At 35.5% G+C, this 25834-nt stretch overlaps 1 protein-coding gene across 1 annotated transcript; it reads left to right on the top strand.

Moving 5' to 3' along the window:
* The first annotated feature begins 7033 nt into the window (after positions 1 to 7033).
* Positions 7034 to 17626, top strand: LOC113063711 (meprin A subunit beta-like). The gene is made up of 15 exons (XM_026234041.1): positions 7034 to 7153; positions 8479 to 8559; positions 8799 to 8817; positions 8916 to 8975; positions 9061 to 9104; positions 9336 to 9414; positions 9563 to 9680; positions 13668 to 13846; positions 13981 to 14199; positions 14376 to 14528; positions 15321 to 15536; positions 15613 to 16080; positions 16216 to 16401; positions 16479 to 16588; positions 17235 to 17626. Exons 2-15 carry the CDS (start codon positions 8503 to 8505, stop codon positions 17274 to 17276), a joined length of 1950 nt encoding a protein of 649 aa, XP_026089826.1. The 5' UTR covers positions 7034 to 7153; positions 8479 to 8502; the 3' UTR covers positions 17277 to 17626.
* Positions 17627 to 25834: the final 8208 nt, after the last annotated feature.

Here is a 25834-nt window from a genome sequence, read left to right on the forward strand (position 1 = left end):
TCCATTTCTCCAATGTGTTTCTCCTTTTCACAGTCTGGCAGAAATGATGGGTGGTTCCAAAATACATGGTCACATGACACTTAAAGTGTACAGTTGCCAAGATACAGTGGGTGGGTCAACTTACCCACTGGCTCAACTTACCCCACTCCCCCCTACTTCCATTGAAGATGAAGGCAGAAGCAGGCTCAGAGAGTGAGGGAGAGCCCACTCTTATCAAAACATCTACAATAGAGTCAATTATTACAGCGTGTTCTTTCTTCTTTTTTAATTGTATATTTGTAACAACTTGATAATTTGTATTAACAAGCACCCACCCTCCTTGTGTCCATTTATTTGGTTTGGGCCAGTGCCACTCAAAATGTCTGTGCACGGCCCTGTTGAGATCCATCTTTTCAAACTGAGGACAACCGAGGGGCTCATATACAACTATTACAGAAGGTTCAAACATTTACTGATGCTTCAGAAGGAAACACAATGCATTAAGGGGGTGGAAACTTTTTGAATTTGAAGATCAGCGTAAATTTAACTTATTTTGTCTAGAAACATGCAAGTATCTTTTTTAGCCTCTGAAGGGCAGTACTAAATGAAAACAATATATTTAGGCTAAATAAGATAAATGTACACATCTTCATTCTGTTACAAAATTTTCATCCCCTTAATTCATTGTGTTTCCTTCTGGAGCAACAGTGAGCGTTTTTCACTTCCAGTTCGCATTGATTATACCTATAATTATAAGACATAAACAAAATTAATAGTGATTGATGTGGTTTGGAATTGGAAGGGCTTAAAAAATATGTTCAGAATGTTGACTTGCCCAATAATTATGCACAAACTGTATATGCTTTTCCACATCATAAATGTTATCCATGGTAAGCATTTTTGATTTTAATCAAGTAAATTTGTCCTGCTTTGTGGGTAACAAAGATAATGTTCATTCTGCTTACTGCTCATAGGTGTGAAGTATAATAACTGATATAACAGAAAAGAACATATACAATTAATTGCATATTACACAGATATGTTATACATGCATTTAATTTAGTATTAGAAAGCAAGGAAGGCAATGTTTAAACCTTACACATAAGAGTCTCAGTTTATTAAAATGCTCTACTGTGGAAATTAGTGCAAGGGACATCATGGTCACACACACTTCCTTTCATCACCAACTTGAGATGAAAATAGTTTGGCCAAAATGACATACAGGCTTATTATAGCATTGCTATAGGCTATGACTCATAACAGGTATATTGTTCAGCATGCTGAGTGTAAAGTTATTTGAAGGAGCATTTCTCCAGAACGCCCTAACAAACAGTATGTTTTGAACAGCTCTTGTTGTAACATTCAAAATCTCTCTGTTTGCATTAAAAAAAATTTTTTTTAGAAATTAATAATTATTTTAATTTAACACGACATACTTGTTCAGTGATAACTACGGGAAAAAAAAAGATAAAAAGTCATAACGGTCTTATCAAGTAACAGTACGACGTTGTCCGAATGCAGATACTAAAAATGTTGTTACAGATACAAATACTGGCTGTTAGCTACATGAAAATTTAAATTATACTTATATATATATATATATACTTTACATAATTATAAAGTTTTTAAAATGTACATATGTAATTGTTGCATAAGTCTATACATTAATAAGCATTTATTGATAAAAAAAACTATTTAATGTGTTTTCATTTACAGTAGCATGAGCCATATATAAAAATCAATACACAATACATATATAAAACACTATTTATTTAAACAATTATTAATACTGAAAGTGTTACTAGTGTTACTGCACATTCATTATATAAAATAAAATTCACTGGAGGAAAAAGTTTGCACGGGCGGCCGTCATCATATTTGGAAGTCGCTCAAAAGGCTCGTTCGTGGTTGTGGCTTCAGTCGAATTCAATGAGGCGCAGTGGTTTATGGGATGAGTATTTCCTTGTACCTTTGACTTTTCTTGGATTTTGTCTTAATTTTTTCACTTGAAATGATATGTTATATGCTTATGAGTTCAGCAGTAGCTGGTTATCCTCATACATGCTCTAAAACTCTTTAGATACTGATTTTTCTGAAAGTCAATGGGAGAAATGAATGGGAAATTTACTTCCGGCTACAACGCTCTCTCGGGCTGTGGGCGGGACTGTGATGCTCTATTGGAGAGCGGGTCATGGTTGCCTAGCAACAGCAGACGCCACTGGAGTGCAAGCGCAGGCTACAGAGTGCTTTGGAAAAAAGGAGAGTGGCGCGCCTAGCGTTTTCCACATGTTTTCAGTCGTGACATCATGCAAATCTGATTTTGTTTTGAAGGATAATTTATTTTTTATTTTTTTATTTTTTCTGAACTCGGTCAAGACCAACAAGAACATTTGGCGAGTCCAATGGCCAAGTCCGGGACAAGTCAAAACACAACTAGTCCGAGAAGACAGAAAAACATCTCGAGTCCGGACTCGAGTACTACAGCCCCACTAGGGGTTAAGCATCTTGCACACGGACACATAGTTGTCTCACAGTGGATTTGAACCCAAGGCTCTCACATCAAAGGCATGTCTCTTATTCACTGCGCCATTTAAAAGAGTTGTTTATTAAATATGTTTTCTCTGTTTTGGAGGAATGAGGATTGTTAAATTATATCACATTGCACCATCACTTTAGGTACACTGTAATTATGAAAAAAGCACCATATTTATACTAGACAGGTGTAAAAGTTATTTAAACCTGTCTAGTATAAATATATACATACATAATTAATACACATAGGGTTCAGAATATATATATATATATATATATATATGTGTGTGTGTGTGTGTGTGTGTGTGTGTGCACAAACTGAAATTCAAAAAGAGTTACTTTGTCCCTCGCTCTCCCCTAGCATTTAACACTAGTGCACAGACTTGTAGAACTAGTACAGTAGGTTACAGAATTAAATAAAATATTCATTCTATACTATTTCATTCAGTAGGCTATAGTAGTTAAATTTTTCACAAATCATGCTATAAACATTCATACGAGCACTAGACAAAGTTATCAGATATAGTAATGGTTATTAATAAAAACTATTACAGTAATATGCATTGTGGCATGAATAACAAACAACTGATACAATTATTCACTCCTAACTATGGAGCCAATCTTTCAGGTAGCCTACATTCAGAATCCCGTGAAGCTTTTTGGGCTGTTTTTAATGTCTGTAATAATTTTACCACCACCAACAAATCTAATATTCTCTCTGAGTTTCCATGTTTCATTATGAACAATAAATGGTTTTAACACGAATAAAATCAAAAATCATGGTTCTGGCAGCTATGGTAATCGCAAATTAACCATGGTTTTGTTACTTCAAATAATAATTTACAAAGAAGTATTAAGGTGGTATTTTTTTGTAGTTTAAAAACACACCTAGCCAACAATAGCCTTTCAAATGACTTAAAAAGCATAAATAAAAACAATAAAAACACCCGTTTGACCAACATCGGCCCTAGTTTCAATAACTTGGTGCAAATGAGGGGGAGAGAAAACACTAATGGTGCTAACGGTGAACAATTACAGTGTTGCCCTTACAAAAAATAAGTTTATTCAAAAATGCTATTAGTATATTTCATAAAACTAAAAAAAGGAGAGTATGCTTTTAGTTTACTTCTCAGAAGTTGACTTTATATACTCCTCAGAAATACACTTAAAATGACATGTAAGTATACTTTACTTATACTATAGAAAAAGCCTAAATATATTTGAGCTATACTTGTGCTCCTAGTATCCGTGTTTTCATTGTTATACGGTAGAGGGCACTAGTACACATCTTCTGAACAGAAGAAAAAACAAGTGAAGAAGAAAACGAAACAATAGATACTAACACATGTAATCTAACACGATCCTCTGAAATTAAACAGCATCAAAATTTTAACATTATGGAACAAAATGTCGACCGATGAAGAGGTAATAATTACAGTCAAGCTTTGGGGTGTTCATCGACTCTATGTTCTGATTATCATTCTAAATCAAATTAATTGTCTTTTTTCAGCTTTTTGTTCAAAAAGTTATTTCTTTATTTTAACTTACATTAAAGTGTTTAAAAAAAGATTGCATGAAGCTAGAATAAAATGTTTTTATTTACAAACAGATACCCTGTTCTTTGGATGTTCTGTTTGTTCAGATATTCACATAACAAAATATATACAAATTAAAACCTAAATAGGGACATAGAAGTATACTTAAAATTTGATGTAAAGTTCACTTAAAGAAAACTTCTGAGTATACTTGCAGTATAAATCTACTAAACTAGTAGTTTACTGAGACTATACTTCAAAGTGTGCAAAGTATTTAAATAGTATATATATATGAAAATTGTAGAGTCACAGGCATCAAGGGCTATCTGACCAAGAAGGAGAGTAATGGGGTGCTGCGCCAGATGACCTGGCCTCCACAGTCACCGGACCTGAACCCAATCGAGATGGTTTAGGGGTGAGCTGGAACGCAGACAGAAGGCAAAAGGGCCAAGAAGTGCTAAGCATCTCTCGGGGAACTCCTTCAAGACTGTTGGAAGACCATTTCAGGTGACTACCTCTTGAAGCTCATCAAGAGAATGCCAAGAGTGTGCAAAGCAGTAATCATAGCAAAAGGTGGCTACTTTGAAGAACCTAGAATATGTCATATTTTCAGTTGTTTCACACTTTTTTGTTATGTATATAATTCCACATGTGTTAATTCATAGTTTTGATGCCTTCAGTGTGAATCTACAATTTTCATAGTCATGAAAATAAAGAAAACTTTTCGAATGAAAAGATGTGTCCAAACTTTTGGTATGTATATATATATATTTAAATTAACACTTTAAATATTGTTACTTTTATCATTATTATTATATATATATAATATATATATATATAAACAGGGGCGCTGCACAAGATCCCGGGCCCTATGCATAGGCAGCCCTAATGGGCCCCCCTCACCTTGAAAATATATATTCCAGACTTTTCGATGGCCCTCTCTTCCTTTGGGGGCCTGGTAATCAGTACTGGTTTTACCCCGAGTCCAGCGCCCCTTTGTATTTGTGTGTGTGTGTGTGTGTGTGTGTGTATATATACAGTATTGTTCAAAATAATAGCAGTACAATGTGACTAACCAGAATAATCAAGGTTTTTCGTATATTTTTTTATTGCTACGTGGCAAACAAGTTACCATTAGGTTCAGTAGATTCTCAGAAAACAAATGAGACCCAGCATTCATGATATGCACGCTATTAAGGCTGTGCAATTGGGCAATTAGTTGAATTAGTTGAAAGGGGTGTGTTCAAAAAAATAGCAGTGTGGCATTCAATCACTCAGGTCATCAATTTTGTGAAGAAACAGGTGTGAATCAGGTGGCCCCTATTTAAGGATGAAGCCAACACTTGTTGAACATGCATTTGAAAGCGGAGGAAAATGGGTCGTTCAAGACATTGTTCAGAAGAACAGCGTACTTTGATTAAAAAGTTGATTAGAGAGGGGAAAACCTATAAAGAGGTGCAAAAAATGATAGGCTGTTCAGCTAAAATGATCTCCAATGCCTTAAAATGGAGAGCAAAACCAGAGAGACGTGGAAGAAAACGGAAGACAACCATCAAAATGGATAGAAGAATAACCAGAATGGCAAAGGCTCAGCCAATGATCACCTCCAGGATGATCAAAGACAGTCTGGAGTTACCTGTAAGTACTGTGACAGTTAGAAGACGTCTGTGTGAAGCTAATCTATTTTCAAGAATCCCCCGCAAAGTCCCTCTGTTAAAAAAAAGGCATGTGCAGAAGAGGTTACAATTTGCCAAAGAACACATCAACTGGCCTAAAGAGAAATGGAGGAACATTTTGTGGACTGATGAGAGTAAAATTGTTCATTTTGGGTCCAAGGGCCACAGGCAGTTTGTGAGATGACCCCCAAACTCTGAATTCAAGCCACAGTACACAGTGAAGACAGTGCAGCATGGAGGTGCAAGCATCATGATATGGGCATGTTTCTCCTACTATGGTGTTGGGCCTATTTATCGCATACCAGGGATCATGGATCAGTTTGCATATGTTAAAATACTTGAAGAGGTCATGTTGCCCTATGCTGAAGAGGACATGCCCTTGAAATGGTTGTTTCAACAAGACAATGACCCAAAACACACTAGTAAACGGGCAAAGTTTTGGTTCCAAACCAACAAAATTAATGTTATGGATTGGCCAGCCCAATTTCCAGACCTTAATCCAATTGAGAACTTGTGGGGTGATATCAAAAATGCTGTTTCTGAAGCAAAACCAAGAAATGTGAATGAATTGTGGAATGTTGTTAAAGAATCATGGAGTGGAATAACAGCTGAGAGGTGCCACAAGTTGGTTGACTCCATGCCACACAGATGTCAAGCAGTTTTAAAAAACTGTGGTCATACAACTAAATATTAGTTTAGTGATTCACAAGATTGCTAAATCCCAGAAAAAAAAATGTTTGTACAAAATAGTTTTGAGTTTGTACAGTCAAAGGTAGACACTGCTATTTTTTTGAACACACCCCTTTCAACTAATTGCCCAATTGCACAGCCTTAAGAGCGTGCATATCATGAATGCTGGGTCTTGTTTGTTTTCTGAGAATCTACTGAACCTACTGGTAACTTGTTTGCCACGTAGCAATAAAAAATATACTAAAAACCTTGATTATTCTGGTTAGTCACATTGTACTGCTATTATTTTGAACAATACTGTATATATATATATATATATATATATATATATATATATATATATATATATATATATATATATATATATAATGATAAAAGTAACACTATTTAAAGTGTTAATTTACCTCTATTTAGGGTGGACCTGTATATAATCCAGAAAAAGTGTTAACTTTCTAACTGTGAATGTTATTATAACACTATCAAATTTGCTGTAATAGATACCCTAAAAGGAGATGTATGTTGAGTATGCATTATGATTGGATGAGATAGACACATCCTGGTTTAATTAGGTTATAAATACAGAGTCGATGTGTTCCTCTTTGTCACACACTGTGCAGATGCTCTGTATGATTGTCTGACTTTCTTGCAAGAATAAACCCCATATTTCTTATTCTACAATACTTTTCTACAATAGAGTTATTGCCTCACAATAAGAGTTTGAAACATTGTTTCATAACAAGGGTGAGTAAATCTTCAGCAAACTTTATTTATTTATTTATTTATTTATTTATATTTGTGGGCGGTGGTAAGAAAATTAATTTAAGGACATTTTCTTTCCCACTTTATATTGTGTCCATAACACCTGTGTACTTACAGTACATAGTAACTAAATGTGTACGCAGTATGTAACCACAGTGTAAGTATGCATTGGTACATAGCATCTACAGCTGTAATATTTCTGTAACTACACACATGTAACAACCTTCAGGATGGTCTGTGTAAGTACAAATGTGTAACAGGACATTGATAACAACACTTTTTACTTCACTAAGTACTAGTGTAACAGGAATTATATAACTACATTTTGTAACAACAATATGTATAAGAGTAATTGGAACCATTTGATCCAGGGGTTGTAGATGGGTAGGTTTAGAGGAGGAAATGGGATCCAGGGGCTGGAGATGGGTAGGTTTAGGGGAGGAAATGGGATCCAGGTGGTGGAGATAGGTAGGTTTAGAGGAGGAAATGGGATCCAGGGGCTGGAGATGGGTAGGTTTAGGGGAGGAAATTGGATCCAGGTGGTGGAGATAGGTAGGTTTAGGTGAGGAAATGGGATCCAGGGGCTGAAGATGGGTAGGTTTAGGGGAGGAAATGGGATCCAGGTGGTGGAGATAGGTAGGTTTAGGGAAGGAAATTGGATCCAGGTGGTGGAGATAGGTAGGTTTAAGGGAGGAAATGGGATACAGGGGCTGGAGATGGGTAGGTTTAGGGGAGGAAATGGGATCCAGGGGGTAAAGATGGGTAGGTTTAGGGGAGGAAATGGGATCCAGAGGGTGAAGATGGGTAGGTTTGGGGATATGTAAAGTGGCAGGAGTTAGTGCACAACTGTAATACCAGTGTACTTATATGGTAATTCCTCGGGAACTGTCCAATTAATATAAGTGTAACATTCTGGACACAAACCACAACTTATATGTAAAGCCTAACTTACTGGTCACTGCTGTGTAACATCAGAGTAATTGCATGATAAATCTAATATAAAGTGTAACACTTTCTTTACCAAAAAGTGTTGTTATTCCTGTAACACATTTGTACTTTCATTACCAAAAAGTGTTGTTACCGATGTCCTGTTACACATTTATACTTACACATACCATTCAGTGGGTTGTTACATGTGTGCACTTACACAAATATTAAAGCTGTAGATACTATGTACCAATGTGTACTTACACTGTGGTTACATACTGCGTACACATTTAGTTACTATGTAAGTACACAGTTATTAGGGACACTTAATATAAGTGTTCTATAAATTGGTTAATACACAATGCACTGATGTTCTGAAGAGAGCGTCTCAGAGTGAAGTTCTCATGGCGTCTCTCCATACATTGCTGATTCTGTGCGGATGTGCCACAGCCCTGTGTTTGGTGAGTACAGAATTCAGATGTCAGAGAAACAATTTTGCGATTATGTGTTGATTAATGTTGTGCTTAAGCAAAACTAACACTGCTATTGTTATATTAAAATACAATGACCTTGTTCAAGACTTAATGCGCTTTATGATAGTTTGTGGTTATTTCATATAATATCAAAGCTTGCACTGTAATAACTTGTTGTTGTAAATGTTCACCTTTGACACTTATCTCACAAATGTTTTCTTTCAAAGCCAACATCTTCACTCACAAGTGAGTGTAACAATTTATATAACAATATATTCAATAAACACAACTGTTTATTTTATTTACATTTATATAATATGTTCTGAAATTGACCTTTTTTGTAGGCAATACTGTGATTGATGTGGATAGTGGAAAAGACCTGGATATATTTGAAATAAATGAAGGTTTGTGGAAACATTAATATCACATCTTAAATCTGTAGCATAATTTCTACAACAGTTTTGCATTAACTGCTGTCTCATTGAACAGCGGCAGGACTTGACCTGGTAGAAGGAGACATTCTCATAAATGAGGTCAGTGTTTTTCCACAAACAGGATACAAATGGGGCCTGAATATCTGGGCCTAAACAAAAATAATGCAATATTTTCTTAAGGACACTCTTAACCTTCAGAAAATGTCAACATTAACCTTGGAAGGTCAAACTAATGTGTAAATACAGTTAGATACACTAAACATCACAACCATCAAAATAATAACTCTTTATTTAAATAAAATAAATCCTTGTTTGGTTTATATTTAACAGGGAGAAGACAGAAACACTATTCTGGATGAAAAGTGTCGCTGGCCAACCACTGTGCCATATGTCCTACACTGCAGTCTTGGTCTGTGAATATAATAATAACTCATTCAGTTCTGTTGAATTTATGCTTTGACCTGTATCTGATATTAGAATTCTAACTTAATATTTGCTCCAAATTACGCACTCACTATACTCTCTTTTTCTTTTTTGTCTTAAAAAAAAAATTATAGACATCAACGCTAAAGGTGTGATACTGAGAGCTTTTGAGCAATACAGACTCAAGACCTGTATTGACTTTAAACCCTGGAATGGAGAGCCAAACTACATTTTTGTATTTAAAGGCAGAGGGTAAGAAAACTTCAAATCACAACACACATTTAAACTCATATTCACACATTGTGCAATAATCAAAACTTACTTCTAAAATCCCCATGAAACCAAAGTAGAATCTTTTTTTCTTTTTTTTTTAAGAGTATGACTATGTTATCTATAAGCTATAGTGTGCTCCAAAACAATGACAAAATTAATGAAAAATAATCATTAAAAACTTTCGGCCTCTAACTTCCCTCAATATGGATCAATGATTTTTCAGATTCTCATCAAACTTTCTGTCCAACCAAATGCTTTCTAGAATCGGAAGCTCCCCGTCTTTGGGATCAGAATCCCACCAAATGTATTGCAGTCATGAATAAAAAAATAAAAACAAGCCAAAGACACGTAAATAAACGCAATCCCTGAAACAGATCTACCCACTTGTGCAATATGGAAATATCTGCTAAGTATGCTACTCATCTTTGGCAACCTGGCAACTCTGAGCACGCTCTCTCTCTCTCTCTCTTGCTCTCTCTCTCTACTGTGGATAAATGCGCTTACTTTCTGAAAACACTGGTGATTTTGCAGTTTAATGATCTCCAATTGAATATTCTCAGAAAAGTGTAATTTATCGACTGTTAATTTACAACATAACAGAGAAAGAGTGAGAGAGGCTGTGCATGTATGAATTTCCACCATTTTGCTTAACATCAGACTGCTTCTGTTTTACACAAATGCTGGCACAGACCATAGACTGTATAAAAAGAGCACTATATAGAGTCGCTTTGAACTCATGCATCTTCAGAAGCAGAGCTGTAGGGAAAGTTACAAAAAAGGTTGTGCACACCGCCACATGAGATGACGAAGTCGTGCACACACAAAGGTAACTTCTGCCAACACCACGATGACATATACGCTGCGCGCACCTAAGCAAACTTGCAGACACAGTATTTTGTACACAAATGTAAATATTGTAAGTTTAAGCCTTTCTTTAAGCTTTTTCTGGAGAGTTAAAACTATATATTTATTTGCTTTCTGACTCTTCCAATAAGAAAGCTGTAAAAACTGTGAATCTTTTTAAAAGGTATATTATTCTCTTGCTCCCTGGCATGTAGTATATTAATGTCATTATGTGTTCCATATGTTATAATGATAATAATAATAAAAAAAAGAACTTGCAGATGTGTTGTGTATAAATTACCCGAGCGTGTGTGCATTAGATACAGTGAAGATAGCGCGTTAGTTTAGAACTTTTTTTTTATCGTAGAGAGCATGTTAATTTGTGCAATGATAACCTACCAGCAATGTAAATTATACATATATATATTTAATTCCCTGGTGGGGAGTGTCCAATGTAAACATGAAACATGCCATTACCTAAGTAGTTATGGATGCACTTCATAATGCAGAGGTCAGCTGCCTGCTCTGCCAATAGTTAGAAATGGCAAGTCATTATGCAGTATCCAGTCATTGTTTAATAAACAGCTGTTTTACTAAATTCTGCTGAGGTGAAATTCAGTGCAGTCTTGTATCGTGATACGCATTGTATCGTGACCTCTGTATCGTGACACGTATCGTATCGTGACTTTGCTGCTGATACACAGCCCTACTGACCATAGCAACCTGGATTATCAGAGATGGATTCATTAATATTTTAATTTGAATTAAGAAATTATTGTTTTATTTATTATCGAAATTATTACATTATTAAATTATTATATTAACCATAGGCCTTGTCTACCGGGCTGTATTACATGCGATAGGCAGCATTCAAATGAAGTTTATCATGAATACATTTTTTCCATCCTATAGTCTTATAAGTCCATTAACTGATCGTCTTTTTCACGTAATATTTATCCCGTAATTATTATTAGCCTATTATTATTGGTTATGTTTTTATTTTCTTTTATATTATATATCTGAATACTTTTGTAAATAAAAGCCTACTGTAAATCCTCGACATGCCAATATAGCTTTGATTTTGCGTGTTAAAATTGTGTTAAAAATAAAACATGCATATAAAACATGACATAAGATACAATTAATAAGGATAGAAAATATTTGCCTCTGTAAATCAATTTAAGGGGGCAAATATTGTCTTTTAACAGAAAAGGTGTAAGTGCGGTCTAAGTGGAAGAGAGGGAGTATTCAGAGGAATGTTTAATGTCCCGAGGATACGCTGCTGTAAAAAGTTTGAGAATCACTGTACTATGTCATTCAGTAAAGTAGTTACATTTTCACAAAGCCATGCTAAAAACATTCATAAGTGTATTAGACAATGTTATCATCTATACAGCAATGATTATTAATGAAAACTATAACAGTAATATGTATTGTTGCATGAATAATAAACAACTGATAAAATTATCCACCCTATAGTAAAGTATGAACACATTTTGATACAATAAATAGGCTGTGATTTAAAAATGATCATCCCTCCCTCTTTTTTTTAACTGTTCATAGTGTATAGAGTTGTATTTGTTGGGGTTGTTATAGCACAATTCTTTAACACCCCTAATCCTAGTTCCGTAGTTCACTGCTATTTATACTCCACATTGTCTGAGATGAATATTCCATTCATTCATAAAGATACAGCAGCAATTCTACAACAAGTTACATTTGAGAGATACTGAGTCACAAAAAGAGTAAATGAAGTAGCCTTTAATATATTTACTCTGATTAAGATGACACACAGGTTTCAGGTTTCTAGATTCTAGGTTTATGTTTATCATTGTCATATTACACATTTTGCATTCTGCTCGTTTTATGTAGTTTTAAGTATTTTAGTTCTTCCAATAATACATTTATTTCAATCCTCTGCTGAAAAAAAAAGAGACAGTCACATAAGTTGTAATGGTTTTACTGGTTAAAATGAAAATTGTATTGGTTTTAATGGAAACTGTAATGGTGTCTGTTGGTCTCTGCTGGTAATGGCTCACTTTCTATTGGTGGCTTTTGTTAAAACCACTATATCCTATGTAATATGTCCCAAAACACACTTCAGGAAACCATTATTTAATGGTGTTAATGGTTAAAAATTGATGGTATGTAATGTTTGTAATGGTAATTATAGTGGAAATCCTTAGAATTTCTGTGATGGATTCTATTGTTTTTGTCAGCAGGGTCGACATGGGTTTTGTGATGTTATTTGCCATAAATGCGATTGGATTGCTGTAATATTGTGAGATACCTGAAGTAGCTACTGTTTGTAGATGTGGTGGGCCTATTCGAGAGAAAATTGAGGGCTGTGTTTTTACTCCCAGTCCATCCCTGGTTATTACGAATGAGTGATTTTGATACTTTTTAGTCACATTTGTCTTATTTATCGCATTAATAATTCATGTTGATATGGGTAAGGAGAAGGCTGGGTATATGAGTATGGAAAAACTATCCATTTAAGACAAAATAACTCTTCCAAAGATTGTAAGATCCCTCTGCAGCCATTGATTTAAGATTGTTTTACATTTATCTATGCCAACTAATAGGCCATATTATTGTTTGTCTATCCAACACAATATCCTTATTATTTTTGAATCAATATAGATAATAGCCCTGCAACCATTATAAACAGTCTTCGAAAACTACCACAACCTTATTGAATTCCCCTTTTATTTGGGGAATATTTTACAGGTTCCATGACCTAAGGCTATAGAGCTGATTGCTATATTATATAGCATTATATAACATTTAAATTCCATTTTTAAATCTTACTCCAAAAACTCAAAAATTCAAGAAAGAATGAAAGCATCAAGTGCTTTATAGAAATCTAAGAAGAAATCCACCACACCACAACTGAATAAGGTGGATTTAGAGTAAAATGTTTTCTTTTGCCATCTCCGCATTCTCTGTTATAGCACAATATTCTTCATTGCAGTGTCATGCTCCATTACAAACATTAGGAAAATGGACAAACAATGCACATCTACAAACATTTTTTCCACTGGGTGTATCTAAGGGGTGCAAATTTTTTCAAAAAGGTGAAACTCAGGTTGATGAAAAGGGGATGTGTCTATGTTCAATCAGATGTTACTCACATGTGGGGAATCGACGGATGGGGAAACAAGAGTTGTCAATTGGTGCAGGCTGTGACAGTTTAGGAATAGTGGAGCACGAGTTTCTGCATGCGCTGGGTTTCTGGCATGAGCAATCCAGATTTGACAGAGACGATTATGTCACCATCATGTGGGACCAGATTGAAGAGGGTAACTATTGAATTCTTTAATACACGCATCAATAATAACATCATTCTGTCTCGCCAAACTCCTACCATCTATACATATATTAAATACAAAGTAATTTGTTCATTAGCTATTCCATGGTTTGTTTTTTTACTTAGGTAAAGAAAACAACTTTGATTTACATGATGAAACAGAGTCAAGCTTTCTCGGTGTGCCTTATGATTATGGTTCAGTCATGCACTACAGTAAGAAATCCTTCAGCAAAGGCAGTAAGCCAACCATTGTTACCAAAATATCAGAATTCTTGGATGTGATTGGTCAACGCATGGAGTTTAGTGACAGTGACCTGCTCAAGCTGAACCGCCTATACCATTGTAGTAAGTTTATGATTAAGCACTTTCTGTGGAATAATCCTCCATAGTTTTTATTTTTATTAATTTTTTTATAAATATATTGACATTATTTTGACTGATAAGATAAAGACTACTTGCTCAACTAATACTTTGCTTCTCTCACTCATCTTGTTCTAAAAAATTTTGTATAATTCTTCCAGCTACAGCCTCAATATTTCTGGACTCATGCCAGTTTGAGGAGCCGAATATCTGTGGCATGATCCAGGGTGATGGTGGAAATGCCAAGTGGGCTCGTGTACAAAGAGTAAAGGGTGGTCCACGAATGGACCACACCAACCTGGGTAAATGTAAAGGTATGAACACCCCTAACCACAAAAGCAGGTTTCAACCAAACTGAGTTTTGCATTTATTTACCATGACAATTGCAATTTTTGAGCCACAGGATTACTAGCAATAAAACTTAAATATAAAACATGCAAGTGAGTTAAGAGCATTTCACAATTGTTTTTACCATTTATCATGCTCAGTAGCCCCACCCATTGTGGAGCCTTATTTGTCCAAACTCCATATAAACACAAATATCTTTGATTGTGAAGCATCATAAATCCAGACACTGTGAGTCAAATCAAGCAGGAGTGTTGTGTGTGTAATATTTAACTTTTTCACATAGCAAATATTAATTTTGCAAAGTTTACACCGACTGTAAAAGAAATATATATATATATACTATTGCATTTTCATGACTTTACAAGAGGAATAAAAATATATAAAAAAGTAATAAAAATAATTGCCAAACTTACAGTCACTTTCTCAGCAGCTATATTAGAAACTCCTTATGTTACCCTCCCGATATCACATGAAAGACTATTTGTTTTATTTACATTATTGTTACATAACCACTTTGTAAAAAGTTGATTAAATCCATAGTCCATAACCCAGCATTAATACCTCTTTTTTTGATGGTGGCACTCTGGTCTTCATGATAAACACATTTTACTGATGCCATTCTTTGACCTTCTCAAGACATTTCTTGTCAAGGATTGCAATATGACAAAATAATTTTTAAACTCCATTATACCGTCCAAAGAGAAAGTGAGAATACTGGTTTAATGGTCTATTATCTAATAAAGTGCATACTTCCACAGGTGTTGGGTTCTTCATGCATTTCAGCACAGCCACAGGAACCCAGGGTGACGAGGCTTACCTGGAAAGTCAACTCTTTTACCCCAAAAGACGCTTCCAATGCCTGCAGTTCTATCACTACAACAGCGGGGGCGTTGATGACCAGCTAAAAATCTGGGTGCGTGAATACACAGTTAAAAACCGCAAAGGAGCCCTGAGACTCATTCAGAAGATCAGAGGTAATAATTATATTTTTTAAAACACCAATAGATAAATCCCTTTAGCCAATGGGTAACTTATACTTGTACAACCTAGGTGGACTTCGAGGCTCCTGGGAACTATATCATGTTACGCTAGATGTCTCTGATAAATTCAGAGTAGTGTTTGAAGGAGTCAAAGGAAGAAAACCATCAAAGGGTGGTCTGTCTCTGGATGACATCAACCTCTCAGAGACCAAGTGTCCTCAATTCACTTGGCGCATTCGTAATTTTACTAGGCTTCTCGCTAAAACCCCTGCTGGTTCTGTAACCTACAGCCCCCGCTTCATATCCCCAGATGGTTACTCATTTCAGATTGGTTTGTACATTAATGGCTTGGAGGATAGTCCAAATAAAACAGCAGTCGCCTTCCACTTGACCTCTGGACCCAAAGACAACTGTCTCCAATGGCCATGTCCATGGCGTCAGGCATCTATAGAGCTGATGGACCAGAATCCAGACATCCAACATCGCATGAACAACATTCTTATGATCACTACAGATCCAACCAAGACCTCAACTGACTGTAAGATACAAAGTTATAGATATGAGTCATTTTTATGTGCCATTAATGCTGATATGCTAAGTGCAGATACTTGGTTACAGATTATTATAAAAGGCAATATTTTTTAAACAGATTCTTCTCACTTTGTTCTGTCAGCCACAGGTAAAGTTGAGTATCTCTGGGACAACCCACGAAAAGTAGGCAGTCTAGTCAATGACACAGATGGTAGTAGATTCTACAGAGGGCGGGGTTACGGTACCAGCAATTACATCACACATGATCGTCTGATGAGTCGAAGCTTCATTAAAGGACATGATGCTATCTTCCTCCTTTCCCTTGAAGGTCTGCAGTTCTTATTCAATACCAGTGAAATTCCTATGAAATATGACAAGAGTTTTAAATTTAAACTTCATCAATAGACGTGACTGGACTTTTGGGGACTCAGACCAGAAAGTCTTGGAGACCAGAAATCAAAGACTTGCAATTAGAGATTGATGACTGTGATGCGGGGGAGCCAAAGAGACTGATGGTTGTATGCATCTATATCCCAGTTTTCTCCTCCTGAACTTGATAATTGTACCATTATTAAATGTAAATGTACGTACAGTAACTCCAATTCAGTGTTGGGGAGTAACTAGTAACATGTAAGCAAATTATGTCATTTAATTACAAAATAAATGTTATTATAAACTGTTACAGTTACTGAGAAAAGAAATGTGTATTCAAATTACAGTTAACAAATGTTACAGAGAACAAAAAAAGTTTATCTGAATATTTTCACACACATACATATGATTGATATATTTCCCAAATTGATTTCTCTAAAATATGAGTGAGTTTAGGACACAGAATAGGACAAATGTTTATTTTTTGAACAGTTTTATTTCCTTTTTACGTTTATTTTTATGCTTTATTAATTTACTCTTTAAACAGTGATCAGTGTTCAATTCTGCTGAAAGATTGACCTGCTTTACATCTTTGAGAATGATTATCCATCGAAAACATTAGAAATTTACCAAAAGTAATAAAAAATGATCAAATGTAATCAGAAACATTACTTTAATAAAGCAATTGAAATACACTATTACATTTTACGTAGGGTAACTTGTAATCTATTACATTTCCAAATTAACCTTCTCAACGCTGCTCCCATTAAACTGAAGTTTCTCTTGCAGAACCCCAGAGTCCTGGGACCATGGACTAAAAGATCCCCATGAGATGCAGGATACATCAAGAAGCCTCAATGGATAGAGAAAGATCTTTCCAGAATTGGCCACATTGTGTCTTCATTACCGAACTGGAGCTACTGAATCATAACTTGCATAAAAATATATACATTACAGACCAAATGTTTGGACACACCTTCTCATTCAAAGAGTTTTCTTTATTTTCATGACTATGTAGATTCACACTGAAGGCATCAAAACTATGAATTAACACATGTGGAATTATATATGGAATTATATACATAACATTCTTTTGCAAGTTTTCTGCACACATATTTGAAATAAAATGAAGCGATTTCTAATTATTGGGGGGACTAGCCCCCATCAATGTCTACGGCAGTTATCGCCCTGATCAGACATACAGTATGCTGTGGCACTATCATACAGTCTGTAATGATATGACGTTAGCAAATATTAGCGATTTTTGCAAACATTTCTTTGAGTAACATGACCATTAAAATGAACTCACAATTGAGAGTGACATAAAACAAATGATAACTTTTCGTAAAAATCTTTATTTATGCCAAAAAAGATTACATTTATGTGTCTTTTAGTTCGCTGTAGCAGACATGTTGCAGAGATAATTCATACCCCTTCGTTTGAAGTGTTGTCCCGAAAAATCTTCGTTTGAAGGGCTATCTGGCCTTTCCCCTTACCCCTACCCCTCCAACCAAAAGAGAATCGAGACACCCCTACCCCTTCACGTGAATGCACGAAACAGAGGGGTAGGGGAAAGGGGAAGGACTAAGGGGTAGAATTGGCATTGGGCCTAAATTAATTAATAATATATATATATATATATATATATATATATATATATATATATATATAGATAAAAAAATGTTGTTTATGCAGTAAACTATTTATTTAGTCATATTTATCAGCATAATGGAACTTAATATTTTAAAAATATTCAAATTCAAAGTAGAAAAAAAAAAAACTACTAAATTAGTAAAACTGACTTGCAGCAATGGACAGAACCTGCACTGATGAAACATAGCTCACTGAGAAATTAAAGTGAATCAGTTAACCTACTGTTTTCATCTTCTATAAAATCATAAGGGTCAGTGTCTTCTCCTTCTTGAGGCATTTCCACAATATCATCATCATCATCATCATTTTTAGAAATGCAAGAAGACTTCCTGTTGACCAGGGGTCGGCAAGTCAGTTTGGCATCTGGCAAAAAATAAATAATTTCACCACTGGATGGTGGGCCAGAACACACACACACACACACACACACACACACTCTCTCTCTCACACACACACACACTGTCCACACACATAGTCCAAGTATTTGGCTCTATTAATTGTGATGATTTTGGCTCTCATTTAACAAATACACACCAATTCACTATCTCAACAAATTAGAATACTTCATAAGACCTATTACATTTTTTTGTTGTTGTTTTTTTGTGAATTATTGGCCTTCTGGAAAGTATGTGCATTCACTGTACATGTAATTAACACTTGGTAGGGGCTCCCTTTGCTTTAATTACTGCCTCAATTCAGCGTGGCATGGAGGTGATCAGTTTGTGGTACTGCTGAGGTCGTCTGGAAGCCCAGGTTTCTTTGACAGTGGCCTTCAGCTCATCTGCATTTTTTGGTCTCTTGTTTCTCATTTTTCTCTTTACAATACTCCATAGATTCTCTCTGGGGTTCAGGTCTGGTGAGTTTGCTGGCCAGTCAAGCACACCAACACCATGGTCATTTAACCAACTTTTGGTGCTTTTGGCAGTGTAGGCAGGAGCCAAATCCTGCTGGAAAATGAAATGAAATGAAATGAAATGGGATGCTCCCCTCAAAAAAGCGTTCTATTCATCAAAATTAATTATCATTATTACAGCATCAGTAGCAATAATAAACAATGATTTTGTCATGATATTGCAGCTGGACTCACTAAATATGAGTTTCTGTGTTTTTCATTTCCAGGCTATTTACATTATGTAGTTTTTGTGTAAATACACCAAAGTACATGATCAGCATCAAACAGCCTGTGTAAATCATTTTACAGTCTAAAGTATTGTGATCGACTGCTGAAACTGGATTGATTACAATAATAATAATAGTAATATTAATGAATAATTCCTTACATTTATATAGTGCTTTTCTGGGCACTTAAAGCACTTTACATATAAGGGGGGATCTCCTCAACCACCAGCAGTGTGCAGAGAGAGTGGTTTGAATATGAGCAGGGTCATTCTGGACATTCATTCAGGGCTGCTCTGGGTTGTATCCAGTACAAATACAACCTTGGACTGTGGAAGTATAGCCTTGTCTCCTGGAAATGCAGAGAACGTTTTGTCTGAAGACAAAAGACCTGTTGATGCACCTGTGGCTTATCTATTTATATTAAAGCGATTTGTAAACAAACATTTAAATTGGGGGATTTGTCAAGCCGACATAACGTTTATCTTGACAAACTTTTATTTTTCCACCAACAAACTTACTTTTTGCTAGCAAACATTTAACTGTATCTACAGTCAAATATTATATTATGTTATGCATGTACAGGTATGCATAATTTATTTCACCTTATTCATAAAGCAATGGGCATCCCCATATATTTTTACATTAACATTTATTCATTTAGCAGACACTTTTATTCAAAGTAACTTACAATTGAGGAATGCAAACAAGCGATTCATCCTAAAAGAGCAAATAAACACAGGAAGTGCTCGCAATACAAAGTTTCAGACATCATTCAGATTAGTACAAGCTCGGTTAGTTAGCTTGGTTAGTTATTTTGATTTGTTATTTAGGTCTTATGTGAAAAATATGTAAAGTCAAAATAGTTGTTTACAACTAAGTTACACACATATGTACACACACAAACACACACACACACACACACACACACACTGTGGGTATATAAAATAATCACCCCCATTAAAATGACCACAGTTTGTTGCTTTGCAGTCTGAAATGAAGACTGACACTGACACACTTTTTGTTGTATCCAGATGTATTCAGTGCAACTAATGTGCATGTGTTATATCTTTCCCTTGGATGTTATAAGTGGATTATATTATATACCCACTATGTGTGTGTGTGTGTGTGTGTGTGTTTTAAATATTTTGACTATATGTATTTTTGGTAAGACACCAAAATTAACTTTTTTGTAATGATTACATATACATTACATCAATGATTACATACATATTTTTAACTTTTGACCTGTATATTTTAAAGTTGACCTGAAAAATAATTCGTCCCAACAAAAGAATGGTTTGAATTTCCCACGTAAATGCACTTTTAAATTGCACGGACTGTTTTGATTTCATTTTAAAGTGCTGTTCTTCGGAGTATCCTCACGGTGGCGCCAAAGCTCACGATGAGAGACGAGACTCTATATATACATTTTTTTTTTAATATTAAGCCTACGTCGGTAATGTCGCTTCTATTTGTATTATAATGCTAAAGGTACATGAAAAACAGTGATCAGATGGATGGCAGGATTTTTTGTTTAAACGTGTCTAAATCTAAATGTAGTTATCACGTTTACTGTAACTGTACTGTATTGTACTGCTACCTCAGAACTTGAAAGTCTACAAAACAGGAATGTAGAAAATAATCAGTTGTTTCCACTCTTAAAAACATCACACTTAAGAATTTCGAAAATGGACGTGTGATCTAAATATAATATATGTTAAATGGCTTCGCTTTTTAAAAAACCCAAAACTAACAAAAACTAAGCAGCTCATAGATGACGCTAAAATGTTTGATAGACATATGGAAGGCATTGTTCTCAAGTTTCGAAGTTTCTTAACCAGTTTTATTTTCCCCCCAGTCTATTTGAATAAAAAAGTAAGATTATTATTCTTTTGACATCAATAAGAATGAATATTAATGTGCTTTCGCAGGATAATTGATTGAGTTTAGCTGGTAGTACTCTGGATTCTCATCTTTCACTAAGCACATGGAGTGAGATGCTGCATATTTGCCTAAAAGGCCTTTGACACCAGAATCATTGAAGTATCCGGTGTCGTTCCTTCCCCCTTCAACTAATGGATGGTCAAACACTCCAGAACTCAATCCTTATAATGAAAATACAGCATTAATTTTATTTTGTGATGTGTCATTGTAATTCAAGAGATGTTTTTAATCTCCAGATTGCTCCGGCACAAGCCATTTCAAAAATATTTGGCAGCAGCCCATTTCTCCTCACACGGACGTATGCTTCCTTTTATTAAATGCCGTTTGTCAGAGGTGGACATTAAAAGCTCCCCTTTATTTGAATAAACCTACTGTAAAAATATGTAAATTGATCCATGGAAGAATGCTTGGCTCACACATAGTCTTTCATATTGCAGTGTTGTCCATTACTAAGTGCATCTTCTTTCCACTTTTTCATGTCATCTTGTCTTTATTGGCAGCTTGTGTGCTGCTCTCTGATGATGAGATGGTGCTGGCCCGTCCTGCGCTCTCCAGCGGAGATCCAGAAGAGGATGTGATGGACCACAAAAGGTAAGATGATTCTTCAAGTGATCAGCATCCAATGCCATTTCCAGTAAACTGCAATGCTTTAAGCTTTGACATCAAATAAATGCATATTGCCTGTAACCACCAAAGACATTTAGGATGATAAGTGCCCCAATATTCAGAATAGTGGCTGCTGCAGTAAGGGTTCTGCAATGACAAATATTAATCAAGTCAAAAAATTATAGTCATCGTTATATTCACACATTGTACATTTGAATTGACATTCTTGATCTGGAAATGATCAGATATGCACGAAAAGTGCAGGTGAAATGAATCAAGGTAGTTGTAACTCAGTCTTATGTGTTACATCACAAACTTTTATTGCTTTCAGAAGCAGTGGATTGTAGAATGATTGTTTTCAAAAATTAGATGAAAAAATTGGATCACAAATTAGGCCACAGACATTACAGCATTGCTCCATTATAACCATGCTTGCTTTTGCTAGTTTTATGGGTTTAAACCCCTGGTTGTGAGCTATTCTTGTGTTATTTATTCTGTAAAACATTGCACATTTTCTCTGAGGGAGTTTTAAACATTTATCAATGGGTATTTAGTAAAACATGCATATTTTCTAAAAAGCAGTTAAGCTAGTTTCCCTGTTGCACCATTGAGTGCGTGACATTGCTGCCCATCTTTGTTTAGTGTTGCTCTTTATCTTTAAGTCGCCTCACTTACAAAACTCTAATACTGCAATAAAATCCCTACCGAGTGCATGCTTGGTCACCCTGACATGCTGTTAAATTGCATTTATGCTCCTGAAACTACGGATGTAGTCCCCCCGATTAGGTGCTCATGGGATTGCTTTTAATGACACTTTGCTGATTTGCTTTCACTGTAGTAACAGACAGCTTTTTTGACATCCACTGGCTTCTGCAAACACCATGCTAATCTGACCACAGAACGTGTAGCACAGCACCAGCGTAATTCGATTCACAGCACATTGTGCTTACACACTCCAAATCTGCCTTATGTCTGTCATATCAAAGCACCTCTGCGTCTGCTGGAGCCGCACCAAATAAACGAGGGAAAGAAAAAAAAATCTCCTGAACCAGACGATGGACAGAATCACTGTACATACCCATCAGTCAAACAATCCATTTCTGCCCGACGCCGCTACGGTCTGTCCGTTTCTGCTTGGCATAGGAGGGAGTTGGAATAATCTTTGGAAACAAATATATATCATGTACTGTGCAATTTTTAAATGCCCATGAAGGTCTAAATTTTTTTTTTTTTTTTAAACTTGCATTAAATATTTATAATTTAATTGTCTGAATTGTATATGTAGTGGTAAAATTGTGGGGCACATACTGTGTTAGATGTTTTCATTTATTGTTTTTTAAGGGAGGATATTTTCCTTCTAATCACACACACACATACATACATTTTACTTTTTTTGACATTGGACACAAACTCTCAAATTTTTTTTATTTTATATATATATGTGTGTGTGTGTGTGTGTGTGTGTGTCTACTATATAAAAAATATTAATTTATATTATAAAATTTACTGTATATAGGAGAGAAGAATGACTAATTTGAGTATGATTTCAGATGATAACAGTTGTCAGTTATTGACAGCACACTCATAATGTTATGTCAATGCAGATACAATTCTTGTTCTATATTTTTATTTATTACATATTCTGCAAAAAGGTTGTCTCATACTTTCTTTCTCTCATTCGTGTTCACTTTTTCCATTACTGTTTTTTCCCTTGCCATATCACTTTGGTGTTTCTCCATTTATGGATGCAGGTCACTTTGCTGTGAAAATAAGTTATTTAAAGCAAATTCATCATTGGCGTTTGGATTTAGTCGGCCCCTCCTCTGAGTGCTGCTCTGACACGTGTATATACGGCTTTTATCCTGTCCCCAACTCTTTGCTGAACACACACTTTTGTCGTGCTGGCTGGGGAATTTTTTTTTACAGATCTCATGACCACTTTCGCTTTTACGATTGCCAGGTTCACCAATTTACTATAATGGACTGAAGTAGAGAGACCGTGGGCATTACAAACGATTTTGAGAGTGAAAGGAGAAAGCGAATGGAAAAACAAATAAGCAGATATAAAACTCTTTATTTGGAAGAGCCAGATATTAATATTTCATAAGGGTCAGAGTATGTATCAAGCCCCTTTCTCACAGGCTGTAAAATAAGCTCTATGCTGTAGTTTGTGTCATATGGCTATTACTGCAAGCACCATATTCAGATTGTATTATTGACTCCTATTATTCACAAAATGTGGTAACCTTAATTAATATTAAAAATACTGCTGACAAAATGCTTAATGTCTGCAGCTTACCTCATATGAATAATATGAGGCTCCATGTCATATGAACAACCGAGACCAAAACAGTTTATACTTACACATTTGTATCTGTAAATGTACTTTTTATTTTTAAAATGCATAAGGGAATAAAGGGAAAACAAAATTTGCATAAAAATGTATGCATATGTACGTTTTACTGTATGTGGTATGCCTAATATATGTGGAAATTACAAATTATTTTTATTAGGCTACGAATAATGTGCATGATTTATTTTCAGTTCAAAATGCAAAAATGCCGTTCCGATCATTTTGATCCACTAAAAAGAACAGACTCAAAAGTGTCATTCATTTGGGAATCAGACGACACTGATTGTGCTGTTTTGTACTCTAGAATCACTAGCGGTCTATAGAGCAAGATATGCACTAAAAGTATTCTAGTATGGTATTCTGGCTGCCTCAGCAGGATAATACGTGTGTGAAAACCGTTAATGGAAACAAACATCATTCGCTGCCAGTATTAATATTTTTAAATGGAACAGTTTCCATACCCTTTTCATTTTTAAAATCTGATGTTTGGGTAACAGATTGCAATATGTCACAGCCCAGAGTCAAGCCTGCATAATCTGTTTGTGCACAACGGTTCTAAGCAATTGTGTTTTATCCTAGATGAGAAATTTAAAGCGGATACATTTTTATTTATTTGTTTGTTGATAGTTTATTTCTCTTCAAATATAAATTCCTTTTTTTGTGATCCTTGTATAAAGATGTGACCCCTGAATGCAAAGTCAGTTTGCATACATAAACCGTATTTATGTGTTTTATCATGAGAATGTATTGTGTGACTGTGCACAGTGGCTGTGCATCACTATAAATGAGCGCTTCTGACCGCAAAGGTTGTGCAGACGGCACACAGGCGTGCTGGATAATTAGTGGCAATGACAAAGGAGCAGGGTGCTGAGGCGTGGTCTAATCTGTCGCTAGTGCTGGGACAGGCATGTGCCCCCAAAGCTCCAGTGCTGCCCCATTATTAATGAATGACCTTTACTGATGTTAAAGGGTTTGGGAGCAGAATTAACGTCTGTGCTCATTTGTTGGCATCACATTCCTTCCCTAACTTTCTTCATGGTGTGTGAAAGATTGCTTTTTTTTTTTTAAAGATTGCTACATTCACTTAAAAGCATGATGATTTGCATTAGATTTAAATATTCTTTCTGCGATCTGTTGTGCCCTGCACTGTGGCATTGGGGTCATTAAGTCTTCTATTCTTCTTTCCATAGTGACGGTTTGTGATTGTTTTGGTCATTATTGTTGCTTTTGTTTACAACGAGTGAGTATTCAGGAAGTGTAAACAGTGGCACACATCCTCCTCTACCCAGAAGCCCCCATACAGCCAGCCAGACAGAGCTCACTTCTACCTTACTTCAAAGAGAAAAGTTCAACTCTGAACAGTTTCCTACTGAGTCTTGTTAAAACCGTGTGTAAAAAAAAAGAGGCACTTCAAAGGACCGGTGCTGCTGACTGTCTCGAAAGCACAGAAAGAGTTTTTACTAGCTTGTTCTAGGTTATTAATCTCCAATGCACCTCAATAAATCTTAATTAGTTTGACGATAAAGAAAAAAGTCAGCTAACAAAAACAACATAAGATCTTACAGCTTACGTCCAAGTTCGTCAAAATGTATATATATATATATTTTATGCGATCTTCCTGGACCTTGCAAATGCCTTCGGCTCTGTGCCCCATGAGCTCCTCTGGACTACTTTTGAATTCTTTAACATCCCAGACACCATCACAACCCTGGTC

Source organism: Carassius auratus, chromosome 46 (assembly GCF_003368295.1).
Source record: "Carassius auratus strain Wakin chromosome 46, ASM336829v1, whole genome shotgun sequence".
Taxonomy (NCBI): domain Eukaryota; kingdom Metazoa; phylum Chordata; class Actinopteri; order Cypriniformes; family Cyprinidae; genus Carassius; species Carassius auratus.